We start from the raw sequence: 14,812 nt of genomic DNA, 5'->3' as shown, positions 1-14,812 counted from the left end.
ATACGTCCTCCTCGTATAACTTAATTTGCATTAGAGAAAAAGAACAAACTTACATGCATAGTAAATCAGGCTATTTAAATTACTGCCTTGCCAAAGCCCTCCCTATCTTAGCTGTACAACAGTGCAGTGATCAGGAAAGCCAACCTGATCAGAGAGGACCTCTCTTACCCCTTCCATCACTCCTTTCAACAGCTTCCATCGGGTCAAGACTACAATGTGCCACTTCTTTTATCTAATGCCAATTCAGTTGTACCAGGAGGAGGTATTGAAAATCAGAATGTCCTTGCTGACTTGGAATGTCCTTTTTTGAATATTGTTAATGTGCTGTGAGAAGGAGGTGCCCATTTCTGTGCCTAGGCACCTAAAAACTACCAGTTGCTCTACTGCTTGCCCCTGCTCTCTCTCTCTCTCCAGCTGAGCACGATTATTGATACACTCCAAATGTTAATATAGGCCTAACTCTAGTTCTAACAGGGCTGGTCAAAATGGGGCTTTTCTTTTCCTCCTGCTCCCCTGTTCCACAGGACTGGATCCCCACAGCGCTGCATGCTGAGTCCCCCTTCTATAGTCTCTCCACACCCATGACTGCAGTGTGGCCAGCAAAAGGTACTGAAGGTGGCAGCCTGGTGTACAGAGACACATTTCTCTAGCTCTGAATGCAAAGGAAACCAAAGAGATCATTGCTGCCTTTAGGAGGCACAAATAGTGGGAATAGACTTACCCCTCTCTGAACCTCCCTCTGTCTCATCAGAGATAAAACATTGTCTTGGACATTATCCTGGTTCTGAGTTCTTTGCTTTCGACATATGCATCATTGGCACGACAGATGCATCATCAAAGTAAGGACCAAAGACTAAAATCACATTTCACACACACATGGACTGTCTGACTGTTCATTACTATCTCTCTATCCCCTGATCTCCTTCCATCCACCTGTTGTTGTGCAATAATTGATACAGTGTGATATGTTGAGCTGAATTCTTGCCGTACTAGAACAAAGACCAGCCTTGAAACAATTATTATATTTGTCGCAGAGTGGCCATCTCAGCTGAAATATGTAACATTAAGCAAGACAATCTATGGAATAACTTTGGATGACTAATGTGCAATACCAGCTTGAGTATGTCCTTTGTGTATATATTCACACACACACACACACACACACACACACACACACACACACACACACACACACACACACACACACACACACACACACACACACACACACACACACACACACACACACACACACACACACACACACAATGCCACTCCCTCATCTGTTCACTCTATTCTATTCTATTCTTCACATCAGTATGCCTCTTGATCCTCCTTCATAAGATATAATCTGAACACAGCAATTGTACAAAAAGTAATTCCCATTGTACAAAGGTTATATAAATATTATATTTAGGGACATTCAGACTCGTGTGTAAATTTATTTTTATATGAGTGAAGAGGTGTGGAAACATTGTGAGGTGGTTTGAGGTGAAAACATTTCATCATTCATAGTATAATGCAGTGGTTCTTAACCTGGGGTGCGGGCACCCCCTGGGGGTGCGCCAGAGGGTGCGCCAGAGATTTCTGGCGGTGCACAGAATTTTGTTTGTGTTGAGGTTGTGACCAAAATTCTGATTCTAAACCTCATAATTAGGCCAAATCAAAACCAAATTAAAACATGTTTTGGACCTAATGTAAAGTCATTAAAGAAGTGATTAATGTCGAAGCAAGAATCATTGTAATTATTCACTTAAATCATTTTTTTTGGTGTGTATACACGTATAGACGTTTGGTTTGGGGGTGCATGGCTTGTCTTGAGCAGAGTTTAGGGGGTGCCTCAAGAAAAAAGGTTAAGAACCACTGGTATAATGCATTAAAAATAGAATTGAAATAGGGAAAGATTTAAAAACAAATGCTCAATTTATAGAAAACAAAATCTCCTGTTGCAAACATGAATTCAGACTACACTGAAATAATTTCCTTTGATTCCCATCTTAAATCTGAGTATGGAAATTAATTCTACATGTATGGAAACCTATAGCTACATAATGCACTTAAGAGTTTACCTTGTGTAATCAAAGAGATGTACACTGTAGACTGGTGATGGTGGCCATATTGGATTCCTTCATTTTGAGGTACTATGGGAATTTACATTTATTTATACAGCATATTGGCATTAAGCACCCTTCAAAGCCCCTGAAAATGTTGCATATCAAACATGAACACTATCAAAGAGACTTTGTTCTTAAAGCAAAGAGATGGGCAGAGAGATTGTGTAGTATTTGGGGGTCAAAAATCAGTGCTTTTTTGTGGTGTCATCCTATGTTCTACTGCCCATAACTAAAGAATGGAAAAAGGTAGACACAAACTTCGGTAACGCTTTAGAATAAGGTTCTTCTAATAAGCGTTTATAGTCACTAGTAAGCAGGTAGTAATACCCTTACAAGTGCCCAATAACATGCTTATTAACTTTGTTAATATCTTGTAAGCTGCTTATTATGTATTTATAGTGGTTTATTTTTGTAGTCTTATTATTTAAATTGGTACACATATCCATCTTGATATGCTGACTAATACTAGATATGGAGGCGTCGCAAAAAAAAAAAAAACTAAATCTTCAAGATGGCCGCCGTGTGTACCAATTTACTCAAATAAAGTTACTAATCAGATGTTAACAATGTTAATAAGCATGTTAACAAAGTTGCGAGTCTTCGGACCACGAGGAGGATGCTGCTTCTGCCCATGGGGCACCTCCCCCTATGGGCCTAGCGAGGGAATGATTTAACTTAGATGCTATTGGGCTCCCGGACAATGTCATCAAGACAATCCAGGACACCAGAGCTGAGTCTACCAGATCTCTGTACGACCTAAAGTGGGCTGTCTTCGATCGCTGGTGTGACCAATGCGGCAAGATAGCTTTTCAGTGCTCAGTACCATGGAGGTAGTATAAGAACTGGAGAGAGTGAATAAGTCCCGCCTCCAGTCATTTCAATGGGAAATGCTAGGCTAGTGAATTCAGCCAAAATTGAACAAATTTTTCAGCTTCAAAGATGGAGTCGTTTCCGCCACCAGTTTACTCAGCCAATTACGTGCCACGTTAGTGACTGACTTACGATTGACCAGAAAGATATATGGAAGACGGGCATTGGATGCATGGAGGTGCCCAACCACACACCTGTATAGGTATGTGTGCCCAACACTAAACTTGCGCACCCACCAATCGCGTCCACCCTCTTTGAGCGAAGTGGTGGCGGAATTGCGACGAGGAAGTGCCTTGCTAATCGGCGAAGCTAATCAGCCAAATCCTGACCCCCTGCTCAGTACCCATGGTACTGTCCTTTTTAGCAGAACTTATTGGATAGAGGCAAGGCTTTCTCTACCATCTTAAAACAGTACAATGTGTCTTATCATGCTGAAGAAGTGGGGCAATAGCTAAATTTGTAAGACAACATGATTCAACAGCACTATTCAAGAAGCATGCAAATCATTATTGTTTGTCAGTACAATACAACTGAATAGGGTGCTTATGTTTCATTCTTTTCAGTCTCATTTTCTGCAAATACACATGTTTCTGAGTGAGATTCAGATACTTTATATTAATTGGTTATTGCGTCAAACCTTGAAGGACTTCTTCATACTGTATACAGTAAGTACACCCAAATTATCGATAAACTTCCTGGTGTGTGTGTGTTAACATTTAAAAAAAAAAACTTACTAGGGACTGATGAATCAAGAGTACATTCCTCTATGGGGAGAGAATCGTTGAAACCACAGGCTGCCAATGTGGGACATGTCAATGTGCGATTATGTTTGCACTCCATGTTACCAGAATCTAAAAGGGGGAATAAAAGGTCAATTTTAGTCATACAGTTTGTACATACTGTACTACATCAGAGCAAATGTACAAACCCCAACTCCGATGAAGTTGGGACGTTTGGTAAACAGTGAATAAAATCAAAATGCTATCATTTTCAAAACATTCAATCTATTCATTAGATGGAGAATAGTGAAAAGACAACATATTAAGTGTTAAAACCGAGAAAAAATATTGTTTTGGGGGACATATGTACTCATTTCTAATTTGATAAATCCAACACGTCTCAAAAGAGTTGGGACGGGGACAATAAATGGCAGCAAATGTCGAAGAAGACTAAAAACAGAACAAAAGACAACATTTAACAGTTAAATACATTAAACGATGAGATGATTTTATATAAAAAACAGTGTTAATTCCTATCTTGGACATGATTTCACCAGCTTAAATGGTGGGTGTATTCCTTGTCATGTTTTGCAATGTTTTCCTTTCTGTAGTGCTTACAGTGTGACAGGTCTTGACCAAAAACCCACCATTTTATCACCTGCTGGTCCTTATGATGGAGCCAAACTGTTAAAACATAGTAGAGAATGCAATTTGACCTTACTATGTGGCAGTAATCGAAGATCTCCCTTCAAAATATAATGCATGAGTGGCTTTTCATGCTGTTTAAAACCCATTTATACCATTCAGCACTGTATTTAACTGTACAGAGGAGTGAGAACATCTTAACCAATGCACTACTGCACCCGCATGCCATCATGGAGGCTGACTTTTGAAGCTAGCACTAACACAAGTTGGATGGTCCATTTTCACTGTAGCACAGGATGTGCCATGCTCTATTATCAAAAAGAATGGACTTCTACAACTTCTACTGACTTCTGTAAGCAAAGGACAGTTTCCCATGTCTTCTGGGTCTATTTCAAGTGAGCTCAGGTGCTTAGGAGAATGTTACACCCCTGTATCATTTGCACGCATTAAGCATTCTTAATATGGTCAATTTTCAATAGCTCTAGCACTCCAGGAATTAGAGTGAGACTACAGCCAATATATATTTCATGATGTCATGAACCTATACAATGATTTTATTAACAAAAATATGTCTTATATACACTCAATCGTGGTAAATCAAAGGGAATTCAAAAATGTATGTAATAACTATGGTAATTATTCCCTTTGCATCTTTAATTCTGAGTGACTCAGCCTCTCTGTGATGATCTTATACCTGGACACGTATATTGTCCGTCAGTACAATTCATTTTGAAATGTTCTTCTTTGTTGTTTTATCTTATTTGGATGTTTACTAAATTTCACTGATCCCCGTCCCAACTCTTTTGAGACGTGTTGGATTTATCAAATTAGAAATGAGTACATATGTCCCCCAAAACAATATTTTTTCTCGGTTTTAACACTTAATATGTTGTCTTTTCACTATTCTCCATCTAATGAATAGATTGAATGTTTTGAAAATGATAGCATTTTGATTTTATTCATTGTTTACCAAACGTCCCAACTTCATCGGAGTTGGGGTTTGTATACTTAAAGAACACAACCTCTTCCTCGAGTTTGCAAATGGCACAATGATGAGACACCCTAGTCTCCCGAGCATGATTGTACTGATCTTAAGTCCACAGTTTCTGGAAGATCTTACAGCTTCTAGACCAGTGATTACCAACCCTTTTGTTCCTTAACCTCTGAGATGGCAAGCAAGATCTACCTCTTAAAGCGTTGACAGAAAGGTCAGTGACAAATATTGATTTGCACAATGAGAAATTATAAAATGTTTCAAAACATTTTTCTAAACATTTCCATCGTTTTCTAAATGTGCATTTTGTATTTCTCTGTGTTTCATGCTATGTCAAAAAGGTTTTCACATTTTTTTAATTTTTTTTTTTTACAAAATGAACGTCTGGTTGCCCCTGAAAAGGTCAAATAGTACAATGGCAATAAAAGATGCAATATTGTGTATTTACTCTTAACTACACAAAACAAAAGTGTGCTCGTCAAAATAGTTACAGTACTTAATATAATTCTATCGCTTAAAACAAATTACATTGGGATTATTTCAGAATTTAATTTTATGTCATCTTGCTGTATAGAAACTGACAAATTCTTAACCCTTTGTGGCATATTTTAAATAACTTTTGACAAATCATTCTAAAACTGTTAAAAGTTGTCAGCATATCAACAACTGAACGGCCCTTTTTTTTTCAATTGAACACTGAGAAAACGGAGGATCCGAGAACTAAGCTTGCTGCTCAGCTGGACACAAAAGGTTTACACAGTAGGGTTGACTATTGCAACGGACTCGTCACCGGCTTCCATGAAAAAGAAAACAATGAAACACCACCAAATCATTCAAAATGCTGCTGCCAGGGGACCATTCCATCAACGGCGGTAACCCCAAATCCGAGCTCAAGTCAACTCAACTACGCTATTTTTAGACAGAGATCCGTTCTATCAGCCTTGCTAACCTGAAACTCAGCTGAGTTGCCACGGTAATTTATGCTCCAACTCTAAGGGCCAAAACATACCAAGGCGGAACGGAACCGGCACGGGACGAACGCAGTCTTTCTGCTTAGTTTTGACCGGCGTGTTTTTCTCTGCCTTTCACACTGACAGCGTCGGCGTGCGCGGCCAGTCCTGTTCAAAACCCTCCCCACAGCTAAAGCTAGCGTGCTACTTTGCCATTCATTTGAATGAGACACCGCCGGTCGCCGGCGTGAAAAATACGCTCGAGTTCTATTTTCCAAATGCAGCGCGGCGCGGAGCCGGCTCCCGCGCCGCTGACGCCCGACTACCGCCGGTTGGTGTGTAAGGACAGATAGGTTTCAATGTATTTTCACCGACGCCGGTAAAAAACACGGCCGTTCCGCGACGCTTTACCGCCTTGGTGTGTAAGACCCCTAACCTGGTAGCTCCCAGGTTAAACACCAGGCTAAATGAATCAGTGTTGCAAAAAAAATAGTTACCATTGTCTTTCATTTCGGGGGATTTCCGATAATTAGCACATTTTTTAAAACTTTTATAGTGTTGATTTACTACTATGATGCTGAACAATTCCTTCCACATGAGTGGCCCAGCGGACAGGTGCGCTGCTTAATATGTTGTCGCCTCGGGTTCAAGTCTTGTATGGCGACAGGTTATGGAAACTTCAAAACATTGGCTATTTTTGCCTATTCTCTCCTTTGATGTCGCTTTGTGGCTGCCTTCATTTGCTATCAAGCAATAGGCCTACAGTTAAATGTAGGCCTAGACCTTAACATTTTACAGGCACGTGTAGGCAATAAAAAAACGTCTTCACAACCACCTTGCAGACGCCGACGCTTGAGTTTGCATTGCAATGATTCAATAAATGATCTCTGCCTAACTTTTTGGCTTTATTTAATCAGAAAACAAATTCTTCTGAAAGATAAAATTAAAACACCTTAGATGATACAAGCATTTTATTTTTTTACGCATTGAAGTGGTGGCATTCAAGGTTTGGACGAGACTCTCCCTTTGATGAATGAGTTATGATCTGTCATTGTGTCACCGGGGTGACTACACACCATGGGGCGGAACTAATATGTGCTCCCCGTTTCCTTTAGGGAGCGGTTTCGGTGCAGCCATCCGGAACAAAGATGGCGGCTCACTGTCCCAAAATGTAAACACGGCAGCCAGCCTAGCAAGGCTAATGGTTTATAATTGTGCCCTGTTAATTCATTATTGTCCCAATGCAGCCCAGCTGGACAGGGGGAGAAAATTCGCTCCAACGATTGGTGTGTTTGAGAGGGGGAGCATTATATATGCTGGAGAGGCGTCTTGTTCGACAGACGACCGGGGAGCCGGACACCACACGGGCTGTGCTTGCAGAGAGGACGGACGACCGGAGAAGACTGCCGAGACGGACAACGGACACAAGAAACCGGGCCTCACGAAGGAGAAGTGGGAGAATATCGACAGCTAAGTAGACTACCCCTGGAGCTGTGTTGTTGATGTGTCGCTACCAACTGTTAGCTTCGGTGCTAGCCGAGTGGTAGTTGGCTGCTGGGGCTGGTATTCGTGCATCTTTCACCTATTGTGTTCATCCGAACTATGCATACGAGTTGAGTTTCACGGATTGCAGTGCTGAGAGTTTGAGTTTGTCACGGATTGCAGTGTTGTGTATTTTTGCACCGAATACAGCCTCCAGTAGCCTTTCTCTCGGACCGTCACCGAAGCTGCCCCTGCCGAGCCCTCGGACAAGACGAGACCTTCGGGCGGTTGCAGTTCGGCTGGCGGGAGGGAGGAGCAACGACGACAGCAACGCTAAGTGTCCCCTTTTTCGAGCACTATTATCAGTATACCCTTCAGTTGTGCTGGCTACCTGTTTGCATGATAATTGGGCTGCTTTGTTTTTGAACCCTATTGCCCTGAGCTTGCTGTGCCTTGAATTGTTTGTCAGGACAACCTTTGTAAATCTCACCAGTGTGATCTGCCGTGGTGCTTCCCTTCACTTAACAGCAGCCCCAGGTGCGCCAGCCGCTATCCCCCTTGAGTTCCATGCCCGGACTACTGATGACTAGCCTGCTCCTGTTTACTAGTTCGACTGTGTCCTACGCTGACCCAACGCTGTCCAGCCACTGACGAGCCCTCCCCCACCACCGGACGAGCCGTGCCGCCGCTGTCCATCTCCTGACGAGGTCCCCGCCGGAAGAGTGTGCTCGCCACCACGCCAACGCTGTCCAGCCACTGACGAGGCCCCCCCACCGGACGAGCCGCGCCGCCGCTGCCCAACGCCGTCCATCCACTGACGAGGTCCCCGCCGGACGAGCCGTGCCGCCACTACGCCAACGCTGTCCAGCCACTGACGGGGTCCCCACCGGACGAGCCGCGCCGCCACTACGTCCACGCTGCCCAGCCACTGACGAGGTCCCCACCGGACGAGCCGCGCCGCCACTACGCCCACGCTGCCCAGCCACTGACGAGGTCCCCGCCGGACGAGCCGTGCCGCCGCGACCCCAACGCTGTCCGGCCACTGACGAGGTCCCCGCCCGACGAGCCGTGTCCTCCACTATCCCCCAACGCTGTCCAGCCACCGACGAGGTCCCCGCTGGACGAGCCGTGCCCGCTGCTACCCCCGACGCTGTCCTGCCACTGACGAGACCCCCGCCTGGCGAGCCACCCTCGCTGCCGCCCCAGTGACTCTCAGCTCCCCCCCCCGGTCTCCACCTTCCAGGGCCCTGACGATAGAGTTTCCCCCTTTTCCCTTTAGTATAACTTTTATCCCCCAATAAATTTGTTCTTAACTTTATCCCTTGTCTTGGCGTGTTGTGTGGTGTGTTGTGTTCCCTGGTGCAGAACGGGTTTAGTGGGCCTTGAGCGCCCCCCCCCCTCTTGGTCACAACTGGCGTAGTCGGCAGGATTTCTGCACTAGGTCTGAACACTTCCACCTCCCAACATGCCCGATCCCGCCCCAGAACCCCGTCCCCAAGTTATGCCAGTTTTTGTCGGAGCCCCCTGGGGCCCGAAGTTCCGTGGCCCAAATTCCGATGTCAGCCTGAAAGATTGGACGGCACAGACCAAGTATCTTGCCGACCTACAGGGCCTGACAGAACCACAGAGGCTACAGTTTCTACTTGGCTCTTTGGAAGGAGAAGCCAGGAGAGAAGTGCTTGCAGCAGCTGAAGCTAAGCGCAACACCTCCAAAGCTGTCCTCGATTACTTAAAGGAGCTCTATGGGGACAAAACCCCTACGGCTACTCTAAGGGCCCAATTCTTTAATTGTAGACAGGCCCCCAGACAATCCATCCGCGCTTTTGCACTTCAACTGCGAGAATTGCTGGCCCGCCTGAAGAACCGGGAAGACCACGGCTTGGGAGAGGAAGACACACTGATGAGGGATCAGTTTCTCTTGGGGCTTCGGGATGGTCCCATACGGCAGTGTCTGAAAAGCCAGCTTCGCCGCACTGCCACACTGACCTATGAAGACCTCCGGAAGGAAGCGCTGGAATTGGAGTTGGACCAACAGGAGACTGACGAACCGCCTGCGAGTGTGGCCGCAAGCAGCACCTGTGCTCCTGCCCCCCCTGCTGCATCCGACTGGAAACGCGAACTACACATGGAGATCATGAAAGATGTTAAGGAGCAGATGGCAGAATTGTCCAAGACCCTGCTGGAGGAGATGTGCCGTAACCGTCCCAGTCTCTTGCCCCCGCCCAGAGGAAGGTCTTACTCGGAAGGAACCAAGGAGCGAAGACCAACCCGACCGAACGGCCCCCGATTCCAGTGGGATGAAGAAGGCCGGCCAGTCTGCAACCGCTGTGGAGCAGTAGGACACATGAGCCGGGACTGCACAGCCCGACGCCCCTCTCAGCCGGATTTTTAGCTTTACTGGCCACTGTGGGTCAAGTGGCCGGGGCCCCTTCAAGCGACCCCTCACCCAGCAACCGGGATGCCCTGATTGGACAATGCCCCGTCGTCCGAATCCAAGTTGATGGCAAGGAAGTCCACTGCCTAGTAGATACTGGATCCCAGGTGACCCTCTTTTCGGAAACCCTGTGCAAAGAAATCTTTGACGACCAACCGTTGCAGTCAACTGGGGCATCCTGGCTGACCCTACGAGGCGCCAATGGCCTCCCTATCCCCTACATCGGCTATGTGGTCGCTAATTTCCACGTGCAAGGGGTCGCGGTACCAGCTAAAGGGATCGTGGTCGTCAAAGATCACTGCCTCGGCCAACATCGAGCGCTTCTAGGCATGAATGTCATCTCCGCCTGCTGGGAAGAATTATTCAAGAGGGGCCCTGTTTCTCCGCACCCTGCTAAGCCAACCCCGGGGTGGGACCACATCCTCGCAGACTGCCGCCATATCAGCCATGCACAGGTTCAACAGGAGCGGGAGGACACTGCCCGGGTGGCCTGCCGCTACGCTTTAACCATCCCTGCCAACAGCGAAGCCCTGGTCTGGGCTAGAGTGCCAACACGACCCCCTGGGTCAACGAGGTGGGTCGTAGTGGAGCCCCATCTGGATGGCCAAGGGGTGGAGGTTGCCCGTTCTATCGCCACCAACCACCGAGGTAGAGTTCCAGTACGAGTGAGGAACACCAAGCCCTACCCAGTCCACCTATACCGTCACCAAAGGCTGGCAAGAGTCACCACTGTAACCCCACCGCAAGTGATAGAAGGCAGTGATGTCTGCTTTACTCGGGTGGAGCCTGGGGTGGTCGAAGTAGGTGTCGCACAGGTCGCCCAAGGGGCGGAGACAGTAACTGGGGACCCACCTGAACACTTGCGCTGTGCATCACTGCAAGGAGAAGGGCTGGAAGAACAACAACAACGACAACTCCAACAGCTGCTCATCCGGTGGCAGCATGTCTTCTCCACCCACGATGAGGATTATGGGTGCACCGATGCAGTGAAACATCGAATCCCCACCGGTGATGCAGCCCCCAGCCGCGAAAGGTACCGTCCGGTGCCGCCCACGCTCTACCAGGAGGTTCGTACCCTGCTCAAGGGCATGTTGGAGGGAGGCATTATCAGGGAGAGCAGCAGCCCCTGGGCTGCCCCAATCGTCCTGGTCCAAAAGAAAAATGGCAGTTGGAGGTTCTGCGTAGACTACCGCAGGCTCAACAGCGTGACTAAGAAGGATGCCTTCCCCCTGCCCCGGATCGAAGACTCGCTCACCACCCTGTCCCAGGCGGCCTGGTACTCCACCCTGGACCTGGCTAGCGGCTATTGGCAGGTACGGGTGGAGGAGCCAGACAGGGAGAAAACGGCCTTTACGACACCCTTTGGGCTCTTCGAGTGGGACAGAATGCCTTTTGGCCTCTGCAACGCACCGGCCATGTTCCAGAGGTTGATGCAGCGGTGCCTCAGCGGGCAAATGGTGGTCCACACTTGTGTATCTGGACGACATCATAGTGTTCTCCCCAGGTTTCTCCACCCACCTGCGCCACCTTGAGGGGGTCTTCCAGGCGATGGAGAGATATGGCCTAAAATTGCGGCCAGAGAAGTGCCAGCTCCTCCGCCAAGAGGTTAAGTTCTTGGGCCACAGAGTTAGCCACCAGGGGGTCTCCCCAGACCCAGACAAGGTGTCCGCGGTGCGAGAGTGGCAGACCCCAAGGACCGTCCGTCAGGTGCGCTCCTTTTTGGGGTTTGTGGGGTACTACCGGCGCTTCATTAAGGACTTTTCAAAAATCGCCAAGCCGCTGAATGCACTTCTGGGGGATGCTGGACGGCCCCGCGGCAGGGGGTCTCCGTCTGTAGCCTGGAGCCCCGACTGCGACTCTGCTTTCCAGCGACTGAAGGCTGAATTGCTGCAGGCCCCCATCCTGGCGTATGCAGACTTCTCTCTGCCTTTTATTTTATATGCAGACGCCAGTAATGCAGGACTGGGCGCGGTGCTGGCCCAGGAACAGCAAGGGGCTGAGAGGGTTATCGCGTACGCCAGCAGAAGCCTACACCCCGCTGAGAAGAACGACGCCAACTACAGCTCTTTTAAGCTGGAGCTCTTAGCGCTGAAATGGGCACTGAGCGAAAAATTTAAAGATTACCTGTGGGGCGCACAGGTGACTGTGGTGACGGATAATAACCCCCTTGTCCACCTCCAAACGGCCAGACTAGGGGCGGTGGAGCAGCGATGGGTAGCCCAGTTGGCTAATTTCAACTATCAGATTCGCTACCGGCCAGGCAGACAACATACTAATGCAGATGTGCTTTCCAGGCCAGAAGACTCAGGAGGGGTTGCTGCAGACAGGCACATACCCACTGACTCCCCACTGGAAGAGGGTCTGATGGTTGGAGTCATCGAAGCGCCGGGGACGAGCAGAGCCACAACACCCGCCAGCTGGGGCTGGGACCCACGACGGTGGCGAGAGCTGCAGACAGCTGATCCCAATCTGCGGGTGGTCCGCGGCTACGTGCAGCGCGAGAGGTTGCCTCCAGCCCCAGAGAGACAAGCACAGACACAGGACGTGCGGCAGCTACTGAGCCATTGGCGTCGGCTAAGCCTGCGAGAAGGGGTGTTGTGCCGGGACAGACGAGACCCGGGGACCCAGGAGGTCGTGAAGCAGGTAGTGGTACCCCGGAACCAGGCACAGCCCCTGCTGGAGGCCTACCACACCGACTTGGGCCACCAGGGCCAAGAGAAAACTCTGTCCTTGGTAAGAAGGAATTTCTTCTGGCTTGGGATGGCGGAGTCTGTGGGTGCCTTCACCAAACGCTGCCCCCGCTGCACCCTCCGCAAAGGGAGGCCGGATGCGCGGGCCCCATTGGTCCCCCTGGTGCCCAAAGCTCCCCTGCACATCATGGCCACCGACTTCTTGACCCTGAGCCGCCCAACTGACAGGTACCAGAACATCTTAGTAGTCACCGACCTCTTCACCAAGTTTGCCTGGGCGATTCCCACCCTCGACCAAACCGCTGTCACCACCGCCAGAGCACTGTGGAGTGTTCTAACCATTTGGCTGCCCATAGACATTCGGACCAGGGTCCCAATTTTGAAGCCAAGGTCATGCAGGAGCTGTGCCAGCTCTACGGGTGTCGGAAGACCCGAACCACCCCATACCATCCTCAAGGTAACGGTGGATGCGAGCGTTTTAACCAAACGCTGCTGAGCCTGCTGGGGACTTTGGAGGTAGAGCAACAAGAACGCTGGGCAGAGTACCTCCCCTCCCTAGTGCAGGCCTACAACAACAGCGTGCACAGCAGCACCGGCTATGCTCCATCATTCCTGATGTTCGGGAGGCATGTCCGACTACACACAGACCTGCTTCTCGGGACCACCCAGACCGAAGAGGGCCAGAGTACAACTGACTGGGTGAGTCGTCACCATCAACGCCTGCTGTATGCTTACGAGAAGGTCACGGAGCACTTAGGTGCTGCCGCAGCAAAGAACAAAAGGTTGTATGACCGTACTGCCCAGGATGCACCCCTGCTACCGGGGGAGCGGGTCTTGATTCGGGACCACCAGCGCCGCGGACGGGGGAAGCTGTGTGACCGCTGGGAATCCCAGCCTTACGTGGTGGTCGGCTGCCCCCGACCTGACAGTCCGGTGTACACAGTGAGGCCCGAGGGCCGGGCTGGTCCTGACCGAGTGCTCCACCGTAACCTACTCCGACCCTGCCCCAACTACCCACAAGTGCGGCCCCCAGTCCCCGAAGTACCAGAGGCGCCGGCGGCACCCCCTGCACCCCTCCTGGGATGGGCTTTAGCCCCCGGTGCCCCAGCCCCTTTGGTAGATGAAGATGCCCCAGCGGAACCGAGACGCTCTCAAAGGGAGACGCAAGGAAGACCACCCGACAGGTATGGCTCCTGGGTATCTCCTGATAGGTCCTAAGGGACTAGGACCTGAAAAGAGGGGGAGGGTGTCACCGCGGTGACTACACACAATGGGGCGGAACTAATATGTGCTCCCCGTTTTCCTTTAGGGAGCGGTTTCGGTGTAGCCATCCGGAACAAAGATGGCGGCTCACTGTCCCAAAATGTAAACACGGCAGCCAGCCTAGCAAGGCTAATGGTTTATAATTGTGCCCTGTTAATTCATTATTGTCCCAATGCAGCCCAGCTGGACAGGGGGAGAAAATTCGCTCCAACGATTGGTGTGTTTGAGAGGGGGAGCATTATATATGCTGGAGAGGCGTCTTGTTCGACAGACGACCGGGGAGCCGGACACCACACGGGCTGTGCTTGCAGAGAGGACGGACGACCGGAGAAGACTGCCGAGACGGACAACGGACACAAGAAACCGGGCCTCACGAAGGAGAAGTGGGAGAATATCGACAGCTAAGTAGACTACCCCTGGAGCTGTGTTGTTGATGTGTCGCTACCAACTGTTAGCTTCGGTGCTAGCCGAGTGGTAGTTGGCTGCTGGGGCTGGTATTCGTGCATCTTTCACCTATTGTGTTCATCCGAACTGTGCATACGAGTTGAGTTTCACGGATTGCAGTGCTGAGAGTTTGAGTTTGTCACGGATTGTAGTGTTGTGTATTTTTGCACCGAATACAGCCTCCAGTAGCCTTTCTCTCGGACCGTC

General features: G+C 49.2%; 1 protein-coding gene and 1 pseudogene across 1 annotated transcript in view; one reads left to right on the top strand and one right to left on the bottom strand.

Annotated features, from left to right (window-relative positions):
* Positions 1 to 14,812, bottom strand: part of LOC134441312 (uncharacterized) — a 139,271-nt gene that overhangs the window by 63,035 nt on the left and 61,424 nt on the right. Inside the window, exon 4 of the mRNA XM_063191582.1 lies at positions 3,719 to 3,835. Coding sequence (XP_063047652.1) covers positions 3,719 to 3,835 — 117 coding nt within the window. The remainder of the gene's footprint in view (positions 1 to 3,718; positions 3,836 to 14,812) is intronic.
* On the top strand, positions 9,240 to 13,477 carry LOC134441246 (uncharacterized; annotated as a pseudogene).

This window comes from Engraulis encrasicolus, chromosome 24, assembly GCF_034702125.1.
Source record: "Engraulis encrasicolus isolate BLACKSEA-1 chromosome 24, IST_EnEncr_1.0, whole genome shotgun sequence".
NCBI classification, from domain to species: domain Eukaryota; kingdom Metazoa; phylum Chordata; class Actinopteri; order Clupeiformes; family Engraulidae; genus Engraulis; species Engraulis encrasicolus.
Note: the sequence above shows the minus strand (reverse complement) of the source record. Positions and strands in the feature narration are given on the sequence as shown.